Source organism: Anomaloglossus baeobatrachus, chromosome 6, assembly GCF_048569485.1.
Source record: "Anomaloglossus baeobatrachus isolate aAnoBae1 chromosome 6, aAnoBae1.hap1, whole genome shotgun sequence".
Classification (NCBI taxonomy): Eukaryota; Metazoa; Chordata; class Amphibia; order Anura; family Aromobatidae; genus Anomaloglossus; species Anomaloglossus baeobatrachus.
Genome location: NC_134358.1, coordinates 212,236,181 through 212,256,543, shown reverse-complemented (window position 1 = coordinate 212,256,543; position 20,363 = coordinate 212,236,181). Strand labels below are relative to the sequence as shown.

The 20,363-nt window shown below is 43.8% G+C and overlaps 1 protein-coding gene across 1 annotated transcript in view; it reads right to left on the bottom strand.

Annotated features, from left to right (window-relative positions):
• Window positions 1-20,363, bottom strand: part of CTDP1 (CTD phosphatase subunit 1) — a 244,547-nt gene that overhangs the window by 106,586 nt on the left and 117,598 nt on the right. The window contains exons 9-11 of the mRNA XM_075314659.1: window positions 18,151-18,292; window positions 16,058-16,288; window positions 11,353-11,518 (exon numbers count right to left, since the gene is read on the bottom strand). Of these exons, the coding sequence (XP_075170774.1) occupies window positions 11,353-11,518; window positions 16,058-16,288; window positions 18,151-18,292 (539 nt within the window). The remainder of the gene's footprint in view (window positions 1-11,352; window positions 11,519-16,057; window positions 16,289-18,150; window positions 18,293-20,363) is intronic.

Genomic DNA, 20,363 nt, shown 5'->3' with positions numbered 1-20,363 from the left:
CGGTTTCCTGTCCCATTTGCGTAGGATGTCCCATTGAAGGGGACGCAGGTGAAACTGCGCGAAAGGGACTGCCTCCATTGCTGCCACCATCTTCCCTAGGAAGTACATGAGGCGCCTCAAGGGGTGTGACTGGCCTTGAAGGAGAGATTGTACCCCTTTCTGTAGTGACTGCTGCTTGATCAGCGGAAGCTTCACTATCGCTGAGAGGGTATGAAACTCCATGCCAAGATATGTCAGCGATTGGGCCGGTGTCAGATTTGACTTTGGAAAATTGATGATCCACCCGAAACCCTGGAGAGTCTCCAGGGTAGCGTCGAGGCTGCGTTGGCATGCCTCTTGAGAGGGTGCCTTGATCAGTAGATCGTCCAAGTACGGGATCACCGAGTGACCCTGCGAGTGTAGGAGCGCTACTACAGTAGCCATAACCTTGGTAAAAACCCGTGGGGCTGTTGCCAGGCCGAACGGCAGTGTCACGAATTGCAGGTGTTCGTTTCCTATGGCGAAGCGCAAGAAGCGCTGGTGCTCTGGAGCAATCGGTACGTGGAGATAAGCATCCTTGATATCTATCGATGCAAGGAAATCTCCTTGGGACATTGAGGCGATGACGGAGTGGAGGGATTCCATCCTGAACCGTCTGGTTTTTACGTGTTTGTTGAGCAGTTTCAGGTCCAGGACCGGGCGGAAAGACCCGTCCTTCTTTGGGACCACAAACAAGTTGGAGTAAAAACCGTGGTTCTGTTGCTGGAGAGGAACAGGGATCACCACTCCTTCTGCCTTCAGAGTGCGCAGCGCCTGCAGAAGAGCCTCGGCTCGCTCGGGAGGCGGGGATGACCTGAAGAATCGAGTCGGGGGACGAGAGGTGAACTCTATCTTGTAACCGTGAGACAGAATGTCTCTCACCCAGCGGTCTTTTATTTGTGGCAGCCAGGTGTCGCAAAAGCGGGAGAGCCTGCCACCGACCGAGGATGCTGCTAGAGGAGGTCGAAAGTCATGAGGAAGCCGCCTTGTTAGCGGCGCCTCCGGTGGTCTTTTTAGGACGTGACTTAGACCGCCATGCATCAGAGTTCCTTTGTTCTTTCTGAGACCTTTTGGACGAGGAGAATTGGGACCTACCCGCGCCCCGAAAGGACCGAAACCTCGACTGCCCTCTCCTCTGTTGGGGTATGTTCTGTTTGGGCTGGGGTAAGGATGTATCCTTTCCCTTGGATTGTTTGATGATTTCATCCAAACGCTCGTCAAACAGCCTGTCGCCAGAAATTGGCAAACTGGTTAAGCGCTTTTTGGAAGCAGAATCTGCCTTCCATTCCCGTAGCCACAAGGCCCTGCGGAGTACCACCGAATTGGCGGCCGCAACCGCCGTACGGCTCGCAGAGTCCAGGACAGCATTAATAGCGTAAGACGCGAATGCCGAGGTCTGGGTGGTAATGGATGCCACTTGTGGCGCGGACGTGCACGTGGCTGCTTCAATTTGCGCTTGACCTGCTGAGATAGCTTGTAGCGCCCATACGGCTGCGAATGCTGGGGCAAAAGAAGCTCCGATAGCTTCATAGATGGATTTTAACCAGAGCTCCATCTGCCTGTCAGTGGCATCTTTGAGCGAGGCCCCATCTTCCACTGCAAGTATGGATCTAGCCGCCAGTCTGGAGATTGGAGGATCCACTTTGGGACACTGAGTCCAACCTTTAACCACGTCAGGGGGAAAAGGATAACGTGTATCCTTAAGGCGCTTCGAAAAACGCTTATCTGGACAAGCATGGTGATTCTGGACTGCCTCTCTGAAATCAGAGTGGTCTAGAAACATACTCTGTGTACGCTTGGGGAACCTGAAACGGAATTTCTCCTGCTGAGAAGCTGACTCCTCCGCCGGAGGAGCTGAGGGAGAAATATCCAGCATTTGATTGATGGACGCAATAAGATCGTTCACTATGGCGTCCCCATCTGGAGTATTAAGATTGAGAGTGCCCTCAGGATCAGAATCCTGATCAGCTGTCTCCGCATCATCAACCAGAGATTCCCCCCGCTGAGACCCTGAACAATATGATGTCGAGGGAAATTCTAAGCGAGCCCGCTTAGTCGGTCTGGGACTGGGGTCTAAGTCAGAACCCTCAGCCTGGGATGTATGAGATACCCCGGGAGGACATTGTTGGTCCAACTGAGGGGGGCCAGGGAACAATGATTCAACAGAGTCCCTTTGCTGAGATACCGGCCTGGACTGCAAGGCTTCTAGTATCTTAGCCATAGTCTCAGAGAGTTGATCCTTAAAGGCTGCAAACTCAGTCCCTGTAACCTGAACAGCGCCAACAGGTGGCTCCCCCTGGGCCCCTCTTAGCAGAGGCTCCGGCTGAAGAAGTGCCACAGGGGCCGAACATTGCACACAATGAGGGTCAGTGGAACCTGCCGGCAGCTGGGTCGTACAAGCGGCGCAGGCAGCATAATAAGCCTGTGTTTTGGCACCCCTGCCTTTTGTGGGCGCCATGCTATTGTTTTCCCTGAGCAACACAATAGGGTATATAGCCAGAATGAACTGTGCTCATACAGTGTAAAGAATATACTATAAACAAATAATGTATCAATACACTACAGCACCATGGGGCTAGCACCAACAGGTGCTGCTTACCACCCACCTAAAGCGGTTGTGAGGCCACCAGAGACCGTGTCTGGGTCTCCCAGGGTTTGTCCCTCTCTGCAGCGTCGGAGGAGCTGACAGGAATGGCTGCGGCGTCCTGACGAGAGGAGGGAGCCGTGTGCGTGGCCGAGAAAGTGCGGGAACTGGTGCTCACACTGTGCACAGTGAGGGGGGTGGAGTATGCAAATCATACTCCAGCCCTCAGTGCTGCTCGTTCCGTGCAGCGTCCCGCCCTTCCCCTGCCTGTCAGGGCTGAGGGCGGGAGAAAAGGAAACTAGGCCGCAAGAAAGCCGGGGACTCGAGTATAAGCTTGGCCGCCGTAAAAGCGCGGCCGGCGCCGAAGTCCCCGGCGAACTACAAGTCCCAGCCGCGCCGCAGTTTCCCATGGCAGCGGCGGTTAGCGCGGTAGCCCCTACATATAAACACACTCAGCGACGCTGAGTGTGTAATGGCACAGTTTAACCCGGTCAGCGCCGCGGTCCTCGGTGCACTAGCACACCCAGCAAAGCTGAGGTGTTGCTGTGCACGGTCCCCACAGGGATACAGAGTACCTTCAAGTAGCAGGGCCATGTCCCTGAACGGTACCCGGCTCCTATCCAGCAGGCTCCACAGGAGTTGTGGATGAAGCACGGTCTCAGTGCCTGGAGACCGATAGGATCCCACTTCACCCAGAGCCCTGAGGGGGATGGGGAAGGAAAACAGCATGTGGGCTCCAGCCTCCGTACCCGCAATGGATACCTCAACCTTAACAACACCGCCGACAAGAGTGGGGTGAGAAGGGAGCATGCTGGGGGCCCTATATGGGCCCACTTTTCTTCCATCCGACATGGTCAGCAGCTGCTGCTGACCAATCTGTGGAGCTATGTGTGCAGGTCTGCCTCCTTCGCACAAAGCAAAAAAACTGAGGAGCCCGTGGGAGCACGGGGGGTGTATAGGCAGAAGGGGAGGGGCTTAACACTTTTGAGTGTAATACTTTGTGCGGCCTCCGGAGGCATAGCCTATACACCCAATTGTCTGGGTCTCCCAATAGAGCGACAAAGAAATGATTTTTTACCGGCGCGGTCATTTACTGTAACCTGATCATCGGTATACGGTGTATACTGGTCATCAGGTGAGCGGGGCCGGAAAAACTGGCCAGAATCATGATTTCCAGGGTCTCAGCTACCCCCGGCAGCTGAGACCCCGGAAATTTTCTGACTCTGGGGGGCGCTAGACCCTTTTTTCCGACCGCCGTTAAAAAGCGGCGGATCGGAAGAAGTGCCCTAATTTGTCGCCGTTAAAAGGCGTATCGGCGGTCGTTAAGGGGTTAATCCTATAGAAATGTTGTGTAAGGTACTGATTGAAACCGTTCATGGGAGACAAGCCACAATATAAAGAGTTGAAGCTGTTTTGTAGAGAGGAATGGGCTAAAATTCCTCCAACCTTTGAGCAGTGCTTAATTGCTAGAAATGCTCTAGTGCAGTTATTGCTTCAGCAGAGCATTACACCAATTCAGCTTTGGACTGGCTACCGGAGGAAACTCCAGTAATGCCAGGCCTGGATTCACGTTCCTGCATTGCACTTCAGAGCTCTCACCTGAGCTCCTGAGTTCAGCCTAGACTGTACCGCGAGCGTCGAGTGATTGATTCCCCGGCCACTGCGGTTCAGTTCATGACAGCTGCAGACAGGTCGGGTTGATCTCCAGAGTTCAGGTGAGAGCACCGGAGATCACCCCGGCCTGTCTGCAGCTTACATGAACTGAACTGCAAGCGCCGGGGAATCAATCACTCGGCGCTTGAGGTACAGTCTAGCCTGCACTCTGGAGCTCAGGTGAGAGTTCCGGAGTGCAATACAGGTACTTGAATCCAGGCCTGGCATTAGTGGAGTTTCCTCCGGTAGCTAGTCCAACGCTGCACCAAATACTGAGAGAAAAGGTTCACATACATATAAGATATTGGATCATTAACAAGCCTAATTTTTTTGCACTAATTTGTTTGATATGGTTCTCTACATCTACTTTTAGGACTTGTGAAAATCTGATCAACTTTGTGCAGAAATATTGAAAATTCTGAAGGCTTCACAAACTTTAAATTACCACTGACGCTTCACTGAACGGTTTGGTCACACCAATGGTGCTTTGTGCAGCATGCTTGGCTTGAACAGTCATTTTAAGTATAAAAAAAATGAACATATGTCAAACTCTTCAAAGTTTCATTAGCTAAAACTAATGTTTAATGATTGCTAAACCTATTTTTAGCTCAAAGATCATCATCTTCACTTTTTCTTATAGAGCTGAAATAAATATACATACAGTATCATACAAAAATACAAGCTAACAAATGAGATGGTGGGTGTAGAACAGTGGAGAGGAGAAAGCAGCATAAAAGCCACTAATTATTTGGTGAAAGCATTAAAATACTGTAAACCAATTTCAATAACAAGGTTATGCTTTAAAATGAAACATGCTGTTCCTTCGGTTATTCAGCTATTTTTAGGTTCTGTACGAATGTAGGCGCTCAAAAGTGCCACCACGGGGTACATAAGTAGCTCTCATTATTACCCACTCGATGCGTGGTCAAATGTTCTGTACTGCACACCCAGAGCGGAACGTGCCCCTGCTGTGTACGCTTTGTTCTGAACACATAGGTGAACTGTTACGACAGGAGGATAAAAGTACCCGGAAATCACAGGGAGAGAGAGAGAAAAAAAAAAAAAAAAACCATTAAGCCCCAAGGGCTCAGCTTCTTAAATGACACAAGTAGGGGGAACATTAAAATTGTGAAGGCTAATTGCTCAAAATCATAGGCATATGCACATCTATTTTTCCCTTTCATTCTGTGAACAATTACTTTCTTAGGAATGTAACTGGCATGTATGGCAGCGCTCACATTATGGAAGGCTGCAGAATTGCACAGGCAGGGAAACGCTGTCATTCAGCTTTCTCTCCGCCGGTTTTGACAGAACAGCTTTATAACTACCGCAAGAAACTTCGGAAAGGTTTTATATGTGCAACTTCTAATACAGAAAGTCTTTCATATCCTACATTTTGGAGCAGATTTTCCAATATTCTTAATTGGCAGAGTAATTACTTTTTTATTATTGATAATTATGATTCCTAATGATATCATTAGCAACTATATCTTTATCGTCTATAACGTTGGAGATTTCAGAACTCTATAGATAAATTATAAATAAAATGCCCCAAACATTTCTGTTTCTAGGTTAAGAAGCCAATTTGCCACCAAAATTTAATTAGGAGTCCTAATTAAGAATACTAAAGTATCTGCTTGGAAATGAAGGAGCTTGGCTCTCAACCTACAAACTGATTTTAGGAGAAATAAGCGTAATGCGGGCTTTACACGAGACGAGCTATCGTGCGATGCATCATCGGGGTCACTGTTTTCGTGACGCACATCCGGCATTGTTCACGACATCGTCTCGTGTGACACCTCCGAGCGACGCAGTATCGCTCACAAATCGTAAGTCGTGTACTCGTCGCTCAGTTTTAAAAAAATTGTTTAATTAAAATGGCGCCGGTTGTTCATCGTACCCGGGGTAGCACACATTGCTCCGTGTGACACCTCGAGAACAATTAAACACAGCTTACCTGCCTCCCGCGGCTCCCGGCGGCTATGCGGAAGGAAGGAGGTGGGCGGGATGTTTACGTCCCGCTCATCTCCGCCCCTCCGATTCTATTGGCCGGCGGCTGTTTGACGTCGCTGTGACGCCAAACGTCCCTCCCCCTTCAGGAAGTGGGTGTTTGTCGCTCAGTAGGCAAGTACGTGTGTCGGGGGTTTCACGACTTTGTGCCACACGGGCAGCGATTTGCCCGTGACGCACAAACGACGGGGGTGGGTACGATCGATCGTGAAATCACACAATCGGTCGACTCGTGTAAAGCCCGCATTAGGATAAATGCAGTGCACAATATCCACATTTTTTAGAAGCATTTTTACTTGTTTATTTGATTTGAATAGGTGAAAAATTCTGTAAAAACGTGGAAAGAATTGATATTCTGCAGATTGGAAAAAAAGGGAATTTTGTTTACTTACCGTATATTCCTTTTCTTCTAGCTCCTATTGGGAGACCCAGACAATTAGTTTTATGCTTTGTGTGGAAGGAGGCACACATCCACTCATGCATTCTCATACATAGTTATGTCGGATGGAAGAAAAGAGGATCCCGATGGGGCCCCCGGCATGTTCCCTTCTCACCCCACTATGTCGGCGGTGTTGTTAAGGTTGAGGTACCCATTGCGGGTACGGAGGCTGGAGCCACATGCCGTCTCCTTCACCATCCCTTATGCGGCTCTGGGAGAAGTGGGATCCTGAGCGGTCATCCATATGCTGGGACCGTGCACACAAAGCATAAAACTAATTGTCTGGGTCTCCCAATGGAGCGACAAAGAAAAGCATTGATAGTTAAAATAGGCAAGGGGAAAAAAAAGCAACAAGTGCATGAGATTTCAGAAATCTCATTCATTTTGCTGGTACTGTAAAATGCAGTGTTTTCATGTATGGAAAAAAACCCCAAACAAACTGAAAAAAATGTGAACATACCCATAAAGGGAATCTGTCAGCTGGTTTTTGCTACCTCACCGGAGAGCAGCATTATGTAGAGAAAGAGACCCTAAATCCAGTGATATATAAAACTTAGATTACTGACTGAAGCAGTTTTGAAAAAATAAACCATTTTCGTTTTAGTATGTAGGAGTGCTTCTCAAGTTGCCCCTTCCTACAAAAGGGTTTTGGTGTACATTTCCATAGACAGAAGCTGCTAATCACAGAAGGGGCAGAGTTTAACTTGAGCTTATGCATGCTGGGTCTGACTAATGATAAAGCTAAGATAAGCTAACATAACAAGTAACAAAAACACACTATGATAAGACACATGGCAGAATTCTCAGTTTTAACCCTTACAGCATGCTGTATTCACATTACATATCAAAAACTTGCTGACATTCCCTTTAAGAGACAACAGTGATGGCTGGTAAATGACCAGAAGTGCTTTTCCGGGTTTGGTCCTGTCTAGCAAAGCGATGTTTAAACCGACGTACAGGCACAGGAGCACTTAGACCCAAAGGTCAGCAAAGCTGTAAGGTTAGGGTCACAGTACCATAGAGTCTCTAACTCAGGAGAATCGGCCCTCTTATGCAAATAACACTCGGATCAGAGTTTGAGCAGCGTATCATTTACAGTGATCCAATTCTCTCGGTTGAAAGATTCATATAATACTGAAGATTAAGAACAAAATTAATCCATCTTCTCCATTGTGCGAGTCAACAGAAATTGGACTGCACTCAATCTAATGTTTTCCACACAACAATAGATTTGAGTGGTATCCGATTTCAGTCAGTGGAATAAAAAGAAAAAAAAAATTGGACATCAGCACTGCCCCATTGACTAACATTACTCCTGGTACTATCTGACACAAAAAAAAAAAAAAAATTAGATGAGAAAGCACTCATCTGATTTAGATATCGCCTCTTTCAGACCGTGATCTCCCCTATTAATTACCCCTCATCCTGCTATGTTTATGCTATGTGATCTGAACTCTAAATCTATAAAGCATGTGTGATCTGCCATTCTGAAGACTTGGGTGCTTTTTTTCCCTCTGATCTGCTTCGTAGATCTATTCCCTGCTTATTTCCTCAAACACTCAGATTGTGAGCATTAGAGAAAGTTTACAGTTTTGGATCTGTGTCAGAAACGGGACAATCCAATATGTAGAGGGAGTTGCACAGACTCCCGGCGCCATCATTTGAACCCGGGATACACGGGACAGCCGCTCGCCCACTGAACGCACAGAGTGGCAGCCACCCGCACAGAGAAGCAGCTGGCCGCCGGGACAGAGAGGCAGCTGGCACAGACAGGCAGCCGACACTGAGCCACAGGCACCTGGACGCCCACACGCACGCAGCCACAGACACCCGATCGCCCGCACGCACCCGGCCGACCGCACACAAAGCCACACAGACAGCCACACTGGTAAGCTACATTCTGATTATAAGAAGCACCCCTCATTTTCTTTCCAAATTTTTGGGAGGAAAAGTGCGTCTTATAATCCGAAACATACGATATCAGAGTTTTATTTAAAAATAAAAAAAAATTGTTTTAGCTTATCAGAAAAAAATGGCTTGAAATAATTTGATGAATAAGATTTAATTTTTGTCCCCCCCAAAAAAAAAACAAAAAAAAAAACAACTGTCAAAACAAATATGCCAATATTATTTAAAATGTTTAGCATAAATCTGCCCATAAATACCATAAAATATTAGATTATATATTGAATTAAAAAGACATCCCAAAAACCATGTATTTTCTTTCAGCATCACTAGCAAAAACTGTGACCCGTGAGATTTCGGATGGGAATTAGTGTTCGCTGCACTGGACAGTGCAGCTGAATTAACATTTCATCTAAAATAACTCCACTCTTGGAGTGGCGGAGACGTCTAATTAGTTTGGGCCGTTTCACCTACCACAGCTCGTCCAGGTCATGTTCCATTCCATTGCTAGTAGTTAAGTAAAGATTGAGTGCTCCGGTGTGAATCAATACAAGACAGGCAGAATTACTCATACAAATTAATAAGCACGGCTCCCGATGGCTCATGACACGCACATCAATACTTACCTTCCAGAAAAAGTAAGCATACAATACATGAAAATGTCAGCTCTCCTGGTTAGTATTCACGTGCACACAAGCACCGGAGGAAATGGAAGATTTAAGATATTTTCCTTGAAAAGGGTAATCTGCTGTGAATCAGCCGCAATTTCAAAGGAAAACAAACAGGAGAGAAGGCATGTTTTATCAAAGTGTTATGTGAACAGATAGCGCTTTGATTTGCTAACCATATTATGGATGACCTCGGTCTTAAATACTCCCTTGTAAAAATTAAAATATTCTGCTTTCTAAAGGAGGGGAAGGTTGTTTAGTAAATTCAGAGACGTCTGGAGAGATTTATGAAAAGTTATATTATCCCAATACTTAGCCGGCGTGTTCAGGGTTCACAGTGTTTTGGATGCAAGTTTTCACGCTGCGTTATACAGTACAAGTGCAGTGGATTTCTAGACGTCCCATGCCCACTGTGCTTGTTTTTCCCAACGTAGCACATCAATTTATTGCAGTGGAGCCCGCACCCAGATTGTGGGCACAGGCAGCTGCCATCTCCTGCAGAGAGCACTCGCGGTCCCACAGGAGAGGACATGCCGTGTCCTGATGGTGTGCACATATCCTTAGAGGACAGATCACAGGAACTGCATGGGATGATATAAGCAATCAATCCACTTTGGAAAGTCTGCGTCGAAAATTGTATCCTTAATATTTTAAAGCACCCTAATTGGAGTTCAGTGGACAACAACAAAAAAAGTCCTATTTGCAGGTGGTGTGCGGAGTGAGTTGACATGAAACCCACATGATCCGAGGTTTGGCAATTTAACCCCTTCGATATCAAGGTTACGGCATCTAAACAGACATTGGAACGCGAAGATTGCGCATGATTTCGATTGGTTATGTATCCCAGGAAGAGTGGGTTACTGAAGTACTGTAGTACATTTTTGTGATCAAACAAATCTGTGTAATTTACTGGTAATAATTTTAACTCCTTCACGACAGGCCGATTTGCACTTTTCATTTTTTTGTTTTCACCTTCCTTTATCTGAGAGCGGTAACTATTTTTCCGTCAATATGGTCATGTGAGGGCTTGTTTTTTCAAGAACGAGCTGTACTTTTAGATGAAAGCATGAGTTTTACTATATAGTGTACTGGAAAACTGCAAAAAATTCAAAATGCAGAAAATTGTAAAAAAAAAAAAAACAAAACATAAGTGTGATTGTACTATTGTTGAGATTTTATTCACTGTGTTCACTATATGGTAAAACTGCATTCTCTGCAACCTGTAGCGTTGTCATGTTTCGTGATCTATGGCTCAGCGAAGACTTATTTTTTGCGTATCAAGCTGACGTTTTCAACTGTACCATTTTTGCAAAGATGCTACGTTTTTATAGCCGGTTATTGCATTTTGCACACAATTTGCGAAAACCAAAAAACGTAATTTTGGTATTTGGAATTTTTTGCCACTACGCAGTTTACCAATCAGATTATTTGATTTTATATTCTGATATTGGGCATTTCTGAACACGGCGATACCAAATATGTGTATATTTTTTAAACCCTTTAATTTTCAATAGGGCGAATGGGGGTGATTTGAACTTTTATTTTTTTTTTTTTAATTTTTCGAAACTTGTTTTTTTAAAACTTTTTCCTTTTATTTTACTACACCCCCTAGGGGACTATAACGATCAGCAGTCTGATCGCTCATTCATTTCTCTCGATCAGAGCAGCACCGCTCAGACCGGGAGAAATGCTCATCTGTTGTAACAGCCAGTACTCGGCTGCTGGTTAAAGGACCTGAGTAATCACATCTTGACGCCGCCATTTAAGGGGTTAACAGGTACGGTTGGATAGCGATTCCACTCATACTTGCGAGGCACACGTCAGCTGTACAAATCAGCTGACATGTGCGCTGATCCCCGCCCGCAGCAGCCGGTGGGGATTAATACTATGACCGCAGGGACGTAATATTACTGCCCGCAGTCGTTAAGGGGTTAAAAGGTATTAGACCTGGGTAAAAATTATACAGATGCACAGTAACAATTGACTTTTACAGCCGCCTCCCTCACCAAGACAATTGGAACAGTTTCAATATCGGTAACTTTTTAGAGAGGTACTATATAAATTATTAGGCTTACTTCTTTATCCATGCTCTCTAGGTCCTCTTTACAAAGTGTATATAAAGGCATAGTTTCAGACATGCTTGGCTGACGTTTTCTCCGCGCTGGGCCAGACTGTTCCTCTGTACTTTCCGTAGGCAGCTCTTCATCGTCAAACATTTGCTCTTCATGAGGCTGAACTACTCTGTCAATAAAAACATATTCCCATGCTTAGACAATATGACGCATGCCACAAACCTAACACAATGAAAGTGATTCATGTGTTTCCTCCTCGGTACTGGACTATTTAGGAATCTCAGGTTAGTTACCCGTATATTATAGTGACATCACTTCCTGGCCATATACATTAGATTAAGATCAGTCTTATATCAATAAAAAGATGGCGGATATTTTTTTTTTTTTTTAACGATAAACAAAAAAAAAAAACAGAAAACAAAAAAAAGCCCAAAAACGCTTAAGTATACATAAAGACTAGTCAATCAGGCAGTACCCGCAGTTTTAGAGGACAAGGTAGCAAAAAAAAATAAAAAAAAATCACCCTTTTGTTACATATAGCTGGCTTCATTTATTTCATTAATTCGAAATAACTCTTTACTCAACTATGTGAAGTTAGAAAGCCCCAGAAAACCCCTTTCCTGTTGTTTTGAAATATGCCAAATGCTGGCTTCAAATCATAAGTCTCTGCACTAATGGTCTGCTCCAAAAAAGACTGCTAATGAATTTTGTCAAAGCAATGTTATGGTTTTATTCAGTGCCCGTGACTTCAAATAGCACAGCCACCATTTCATATAGAGAAAAAATTATTGCTAAAAATGTATATATAATATATATATATAATATATATATATATATAATATATATATATATATATATATATATATATATATATATATATATATATATATATATATATATACATACATATATACATATATACATATATATATCTATATCTATATATATACATATATCTATCTATATCTATATCTATACACACACACACACACATATATATATACACACACACACATATATATACATACACAAACACATATACACACACGCATATATATATATACACACACACATACACATACATATATACACACACACACACACACACGTACATACACATACACACACACACACACGAACACATATACCTATATAGTATACAATCTTTAAAAAGAAAAAATAAAATCGGTATATTTGGTTAGTAACTGGTTTCAGGTCACACTTGTACGGGTGGTTTCTTGCCCTAGCGCTGCAGAGCTCGACTGCATTTTCTTGACATAAGACGTCATTCTTCGTGAGGTCCCAAACGATGCATGTTATCTGCAAAGCTAGCAATGTCATCATGTCTCCACAGGCCAAAAACTCCCACAATAGTTGGTGGAAAGAAAAGGTTAAGGAGTTTTAATTTGAACTAGCTAATCATCAATGATCCCCAGTGGGTTCAGGAGGTGAATCATTAGTGGCCGAATCAATGAACAAGCTAGCAGCATACCGTGCCATGGGATGTCAGGAGACTGGATGAGATGATTAGTTAGAGGGGTTGTCTTCACTATTGGGGGGGGAGAGAGGGTAATCACAGATCTCACTTTATTGAGTGACATGGGTGACCATTCATTCATTTTATTTTCCGGACACAGCCCCCCCCCCCTCCAGTGATTCCAGCATTTGACAACTTTAGTTTTACCAAGATCATGTGCTTGCACAGCCATTATTTAGGCAAGCAAGAGTCATCTTTATGAGACAATTATTTAAAGACGCCACAAGGTGATATTGACATACTAAGTAGCCCATTAAGGAGAACATTCTCCATATTTCAGCTGCCTTCACACACAGTATGCTGTTTCTTTCTCGAACAGAATGCGGACTCAAAGTTTCAGATACACACACCAGTTTCAAAAATAGGTCCTTGAGTCCAATCCATTGCACTTGGAGCATGTCCTGTTATTGGTTTTACTGTTCAGACTAGTCCATTTAAGGCTATACTGAGCCATATAAAAGGATGAAACACTGCATACATCTCTGTACTTCACTGTTCCATATGTGTTTCATCACATTTTCACGGATCCATTGTTGAGTCAATGGATAAAAAAGTTCAGTTCAGACAGTACCTGCTTCAGTATTTAGAAGATACAAGAGATGCAAAACACAGGCAAAACATATGCCATATGGATGAAAAGCATTCTGTTCTACACAGATGTAAAAAGACACGGATGTGTAAATGTAGCCTTAAAGGGGTTGTCCGGGCTAAAATGATAAGTCTGCAGTCACTCTATTTGGCACTCTATGTGACTGCAGACTTGTGTATCCTCCCAGTGCGCTGCGAGGATTTGCCGGTTTCTGAGTCGGACACGGCGGTTATATAACCACAGTTGTGCAATATGCATGTTCCCGGTAAGAACCCAACTAGTGGGCGTGGCCTCACTTTACCCATTCCATACACTTTTGAGTGAGACCAATAGTCGGGTTCTGACCAGGAACATGCATATTGGACAACTGCGATTCAGAAACAATCAAATCCTCGTGGCGCAGTGTGTGCCATGGGAGGAGTCATGTCTGTAGGCACAGAGTCACACAGTGACCGCAGACTTATTTTACACCGGACAACCCCTTTAATGGAAGGAAACAACTTTGTAAACAGTGGTGCTGCACAAAAACTTTGGCCACATCAAAAGCATGAATGAAGGCCCTTCTGCAAATCTGAGTTACACATGTTTGCATGTGAACTTCCACATGGGCTAGGGCTACACTGTAGCCAAAAACTGTGGTAAAATTGTAATGTGAAAAATATACTTGCAAGTGACCCTTACATGAGTGCAAACAGTTAAAACTTTGTCATGGTCACTTGTGGTTCTTCTGTGCCCGAATAGGGATTGGCAGCCCATATTTGGGACACATCTACCAGTTCTGTGAATGTGGAACTCTGTATAACTATCCACACCACTGACTGGCAGCTTTGTGTATACTGTGCATAGGCAGAAAGCCATCAGTGGTGGGGGCGGGGTTATACAGTGCTCATGAAGGACTAAATAGCAGCAGATTTACTAGTCCTCTAGTGAATCATCTAATCTGATTTTTTTTTTTAATCAAAATTACAGAAAGCAGCCGAGTAAGTGCCACATAACTGGAACTCTGCCTGTACTTTATGCTGCTTTCAGATTACGTGGCGAAAACCTGGTGACAGATTGCCTTTAACCCCTTCAGCCCCTTCAACCCCTGCAGCACTGCCAGCATATGTCTAGGAAGGTATGTTCTTACTACGTCTGTGCACCGCATTGGCCGTGGGTTCTAATCTCTTTGCTTGCAGGTGGTTGTCACATTTTGCTGCACTGGCAGCCAGGATATTGTTTGCATTTTTGATGTATGCAAATAAAACTTGCATTACAAGATGAAAAATATAGATATTAAACCACCATTCCTGTGTATTTTCTGAAAGTAGTCTCCTGGTACATTGTCAAAATGCCACTTAACTATATAAAAAAAATTGTTTAAAAGAACAGAGAGTCCTCAGTGGTTGATACCTTTTAATGGCTAACTGAAAAGATGGTAATAATTGCAAGCTTTCGAGACTACTCAGGTCTCTTCATCAGGCATGGTATTAACTATATATGCAATCATCCTCAGGCACATTTGAGTCAAAGGTGAAGTTTTTTTTGCAGAAAACAATTAGCAAAATTGAGCTGGCTAAAACTGTGACCAAAATACAAAATGGGGATACACAACACCTCCTTAACGCCTTCAGCCCCCGGGCACTTTCCATTTTTGCGTTTTTGTTTTTTGCTCCCCTTCTTCCGAGAGCCGTAACTTTTTTATTTTTCCGTCAATCTTGCCATATGAAGGCTTGTTTTTTTGCGGGACAAGTTGTACTTTTAAATGAAACCATACGTTTTACCATATAGTGTACTGGAAAACAGCAAAAAAAATTCCAAATGCGGAAAAATTGCAAAAAAAGTGTGATGGCACAATAGTTTTTGGGATGTTTTATTCACGGTGTTCACTATATGGTAAACCTGATATGTGGGTATGATGCCTGAGGTCGGTGCGAGTTTGTAGACACCAAACATGTATAGGTTTACTTGTATCTAAGGGGTTAAAAAAAGTCACAAGTTTGTCCAATAAAAGTGGCGCACGTTTTGCACCAATTTCCGAAACACGTAGCGTTCTTATTTTTTGTGATCTATGGCTCAGTGACGGCTTATTTTTTGCGTCTCGAGCTGACGTTTCTAATGGTACCATTTGTGCGCAGATGCTATATTTTGATCGCCTGTTATTGCATTTTGCGTAAAACATGCGGCGACCAAAAAACGTAATTTTGGCATTTGGAATTTTTTTGCACACGTCAGCTGTTGAAAACAGCTGATGTGTGCAGACCACCGCCGCCTGTCCGAGGCTGGGGGCGGGGCTTAACGGGACACGCTCCATGACGGATATATCCGTCCATGGTCGTGAAGGGGTTAGGCAACTTCCACAAATTGGCACCAAAAAAAGCCTTTTTTTGCCTCATTTAGGGGATTCACTATGCAACCCAATGCCCAACCAGCTGGTACAGAGGAATCTAGGTATACAGCACACAACGAATACATCATCATTTCCTTTACATAGTTTATTAAATTATACTTTCTGACATGAACAAAAGTCTGAACAAAAGAAAAAACACAAAATCCAGGACAGAATCATGTGTAATGCGGTCCTGCCTTACAGATTCTTATACCTGAAGGATGAATGCTCCCCGTGGACAGGTACATTTAGTGAAGGACAAGGTGCTTGTATATATTGGGACTGACTGGAACTTTGGGAAGCTTTCCGGATGAGTTTCCCAGTTACTGGGTCGTACTGCCGCACTTCTGGACCAGGTTGTGTCTTCGGATGGATTGGGGTTGGATGAAAGAGTGGTGTTTGAAATGCACTGTGAAACTCTGGAAAGTTGGCGGGACTAATGCTTCTGTTGAGGGAAAAAAATGGTAGACATTAAAAATGCAAGTAAAATAAGCGTATAGGACAACAATTCTGTAAACACAATACCCAAATATTTGAGCAACCTAAGGTGATCACTCATTTTACACACTATTAATCTTACATCTACAGGACATGGATTTGTACTTTTCTATTAAGTCTCCTTTCACAATTTCAATAAAGTTCAATGTTATAACACCATGGGGGTGTGGGGAGGGGGTGAGTGAAACTTCTGCTGGACCCTTTTGATGTGTGGTGTGTGAGGGGGGATGTTTGTTGGATGACCTTGCTTTGGGGTAGGAGGGAAGGAGAAGCTAGTTTCTTCTGAATGCCCTTGTCGAAGGCGCGCTTCTTCTGCTGAATGCCCTTGTCGAAGGCGCGCTTCTTCTGCTGAATGCCCTTGTCGAAGGCGCGCTTCTTCTGCTGAATGCCCTTGTCGAAGGCGCGCTTCTTCTGCTGAATGCCCTTGTCGAAGGCGCGCTTCTTCTGCTGAATGCCCTTGTCGAAGGCGCGCTTCTTCTGCTGAATGCCCTTGTCGAAGGCGCGCTTCTTCTGCTGAATGCCCTTGTCGAAGGCCCGCTTCTTCTGCTGAATGCCCTTGTCGAAGGCGCGCTTCTTCTGCTGAATGCCCTTGTCGAAGGCGCGCTTCTTCTGCTGAATGCCCTTGTCGAAGGCGCGCTTCTTCTGCTGAATGCCCTTGTCGAAGGCGCGCTTCTTCTGCTGAATGCCCTTGTCGAAGGCGCGCTTCTTCTGCTGAATGCCCTTGTCGAAGGCGCGCTTCTTCTGCTGAATGCCCTCGTCGAAGGCGCGCTTCTTCTGCTGAATGCCCTCGTCGAAGGCGCGCTTCTTCTGCTGAATGCCCTCGTCGAAGGCGCGTTTCTTCTGCTGAATGCCCTCGTCGAAGGCGCGTTTCTTCTGCTGAATGCCCTCGAAGGCGCGTTTCTTAATCTGAATGCCCTCGTCGGAGGCGCGTTTCTTAATCTGAATGCCCTCGTCGGAGGCGCCTTTCTTCTGAATGCCCTCGTCGGAGGCGCCTTTCTTCTGAAAGCCCTTGTTGGAGGCGACTTTCTTCTGAATGCCTTTTTTGGAGGCGCTTTTCTTCTGCTGAATGCCCTTGTCTATAGTTGTACTTCTGATTGCTCTTGTTGGGGGGGGATGGGCGTGAATTTCTGCTCTTGTTTGTGGGGAAGGGGTGATCTCTACCATATGCACTCTTTTTAAAAGAGGAAGTAATTTCTGCGGGTTGTCCTACCTCGGGGAGGGTCCCTGATGGGCAACCTTGTTTGTGAGAAGGGTGGTTCTAACAGTTGAACAGAAATAATGTAATGAAGAGTTTCTGGTTTACTGTATTATGTATGTTATTTTAAGAAAATCCACACCAATTCTGTCTTCACAAAACAACACGCTGCATTTTCTGGGCAGTACTATTGAGAAGTGTGGTATTAAAAGAGGATGAAGCAGAAAACCGCTATAGTAGTACTGCAGATCTCATTAGTAATAAACAGTGACTGTGTGAGTTGTCAGTAATGGGGGTAAATGTCCGGGTCTTAAACTTAAATTTAGTGGGGAAAAAAAAAAAAAAAATTATTATGAAACAAGATTAGTTTGTTTTTTTTGTTGTAAAATCTCTCAGTCCTACTGGGAAATCTAAAAAAAAAAGAACTGGCTTTTGGCTTGTAGTGATCCCGTATTCTAGGCCAGAGCTACATTTACAATTCTGCAGGTTGATGTTCCAGGCTGGCTCAATGCCTGTACAAAGCGTGCCCTGAAGATTAGCAATTTGTACTGTATTCAGAGAAAGAAACTACAGTTTTATGTTACACGTCAGTAAATGATACAGTCTGCACTTACCTCTGAGATTTCAAATAGTCGTCCTTTAGTGGAAAGAGTTGTTCTTCTACCTTTTCCCACCTTTCCAGACAGCTCCAAAGCCAGTCGGGGTTGACAACATGGAGTGTTTTGCAATTCATGGCTTGTCTGACCTTTTCAGTCCCTAGAAATGAAAAAACACGAGAGATTGTAAAACAAAAAAAAAAAAAAAATACAAATGTTAATCTCACCCCACAGAGGTAGTGCAGAGGAGGGAGGTCCTGGGGACAGATCTGCTCCCAGACCTCAGGGACGTCAATCAAGCCAGATTGGGGGGAATTGGGGAGCGCAGAGTTTGACTTGTCTCGTGAGCACCTTCATCAGTGCAAACAGGTAATTTGCATGCAACTTGCAAACATCAACAGAGGCATGAGCTTGGCATTGTACAAGAGAAAAATGATCAGGCTGTGGTGGCAATTTGGGGAGCTTAAAGGATCTGACAGGTTCTACAGGTTTTTTTTAACCAAATCCAAAATATTATATTATATTATCTGTATACACAGCTCTGGTAAAAAAAAAAAAAAAAAAAAAAAAATAAGAGACCACTTCCAAATGTTCAGTTTTTTAGATTGTTTTTCTTTCTAGGTATATTTTTTAATTTCCAAAATTTTTATTTTAAAATAGGAATTACAACTGGGTAATGGGAAGGATAAGGTAAATACATTACAATATTTTTAGGTATATTTTTGAGTAAAATGTAATTTTTTCTTTTATTCTATAAACTACTGACAACATGTCTCCGAATTCCAAAGCAATACATTTTGTATTTATTTTCTGAAAATGAGAAATGGTCAAAATAACAAAAAAATGCATTGCTTTCAGACCTCAAATAATGCAAAGAAAACAAGTTCATAATCATTTAGAAACAACAATACTAATGTTTTATCTCAGGAAGAGTTCAGAAATCAATATTTTGTGGAATAACCATGATGTTTAATTACAGCTTTCATGCGTCTTGGCATGCTTTCCACCAGTCTTTCACACTGCTTTTGGGTGACCTTATGCCACTCCTGTAAGCAGTTCTTCTTTGTTTGATGCCTTGTGATTATCCATCTTCCTCTTGATTACATTCCAGAACTTTTCAATGAGGTTCAGGTCTGGAGATTGGGCTGGCTATGACAGGGTTTTGATGTGGTGGTGCTTCATCCACACATTGATTGACCTAGCTCTGTGGCATGGCACATCGTCCTGATGAAAAACCCAGTCCTCACAGTTAGGGAACATTGCCTGAGCAGAAGGAAGCAACTGTTTTTCCAGGATAACCTCATATGCGTCCTTTCCAAAGAGGTTTGTTGAATTTTCTTTACCTAATTTTCAGCTTTTCCCAACACCTGCATTTTTTTTTTGTTATTTTGATCATTTCACATTTACAGAAAATAAATACAACATTTTTTGCTTGGAAATTCAGAGACATGCCAGTAGTTTATAGAATAAAAGCGCATTTTACTCAAAAATATACCTATAAAAAGAGAAAAATCAGAAAAACTGAGAATTTGGAAGTGGTCTCTTAATTTTTGCCACAGCTGTGTATACATCAATTTTACATGTAATTTTCCCACATGTTGACTTGGCGAGACTTACTAACCTAACGGTGCCAGAATTCAAGCCAATTGGCAGAAGTTTAATGGCCTGTTTAGATACGGTCAGTCTGTCTCCGCAGCAGATCACCTGTTTGCACAGAACAATGTGCTGCCGAGAAAGCATATGTTTAAGCTTTGTTAAAAATCATCTTGTGTAATTTTTCGGGTGAATCTCAGCCTGTTCCGATAAGCCAACAAACCTGACATGAGGGTTCTGAATTATCGCTTGTTCCCCAGATTATTGGAGTTACTAAAAAGAGAATTTTGTTACTTACCGTAAATTCTTTTTCTTATAGTTCCGACATGGGAGACCCAAACCATGGGTGTATAGCTACTGCCTCCGGAGGACACACAAAGTACTACACTCAAACGTGTAGCTCCTCCCTCCGGGCTAAATACACCCCCTGGATGACAATCTACCCAGTTCAGTGCAAAAGCTGAAGGAGGACATCCACCCATAAGTAGAGATAGAGTAAAACTCGGCAAGACCAGAACTCTGTCTACTAACAACAGCCGGTGAAACACACGGAACAAAAAACTGCCAACAGGCAACAGGGAGGGTGCTGGGTCTCCCATGTCGGAACTATAAGAAAAAGAATTTACGGTAAGTAACAA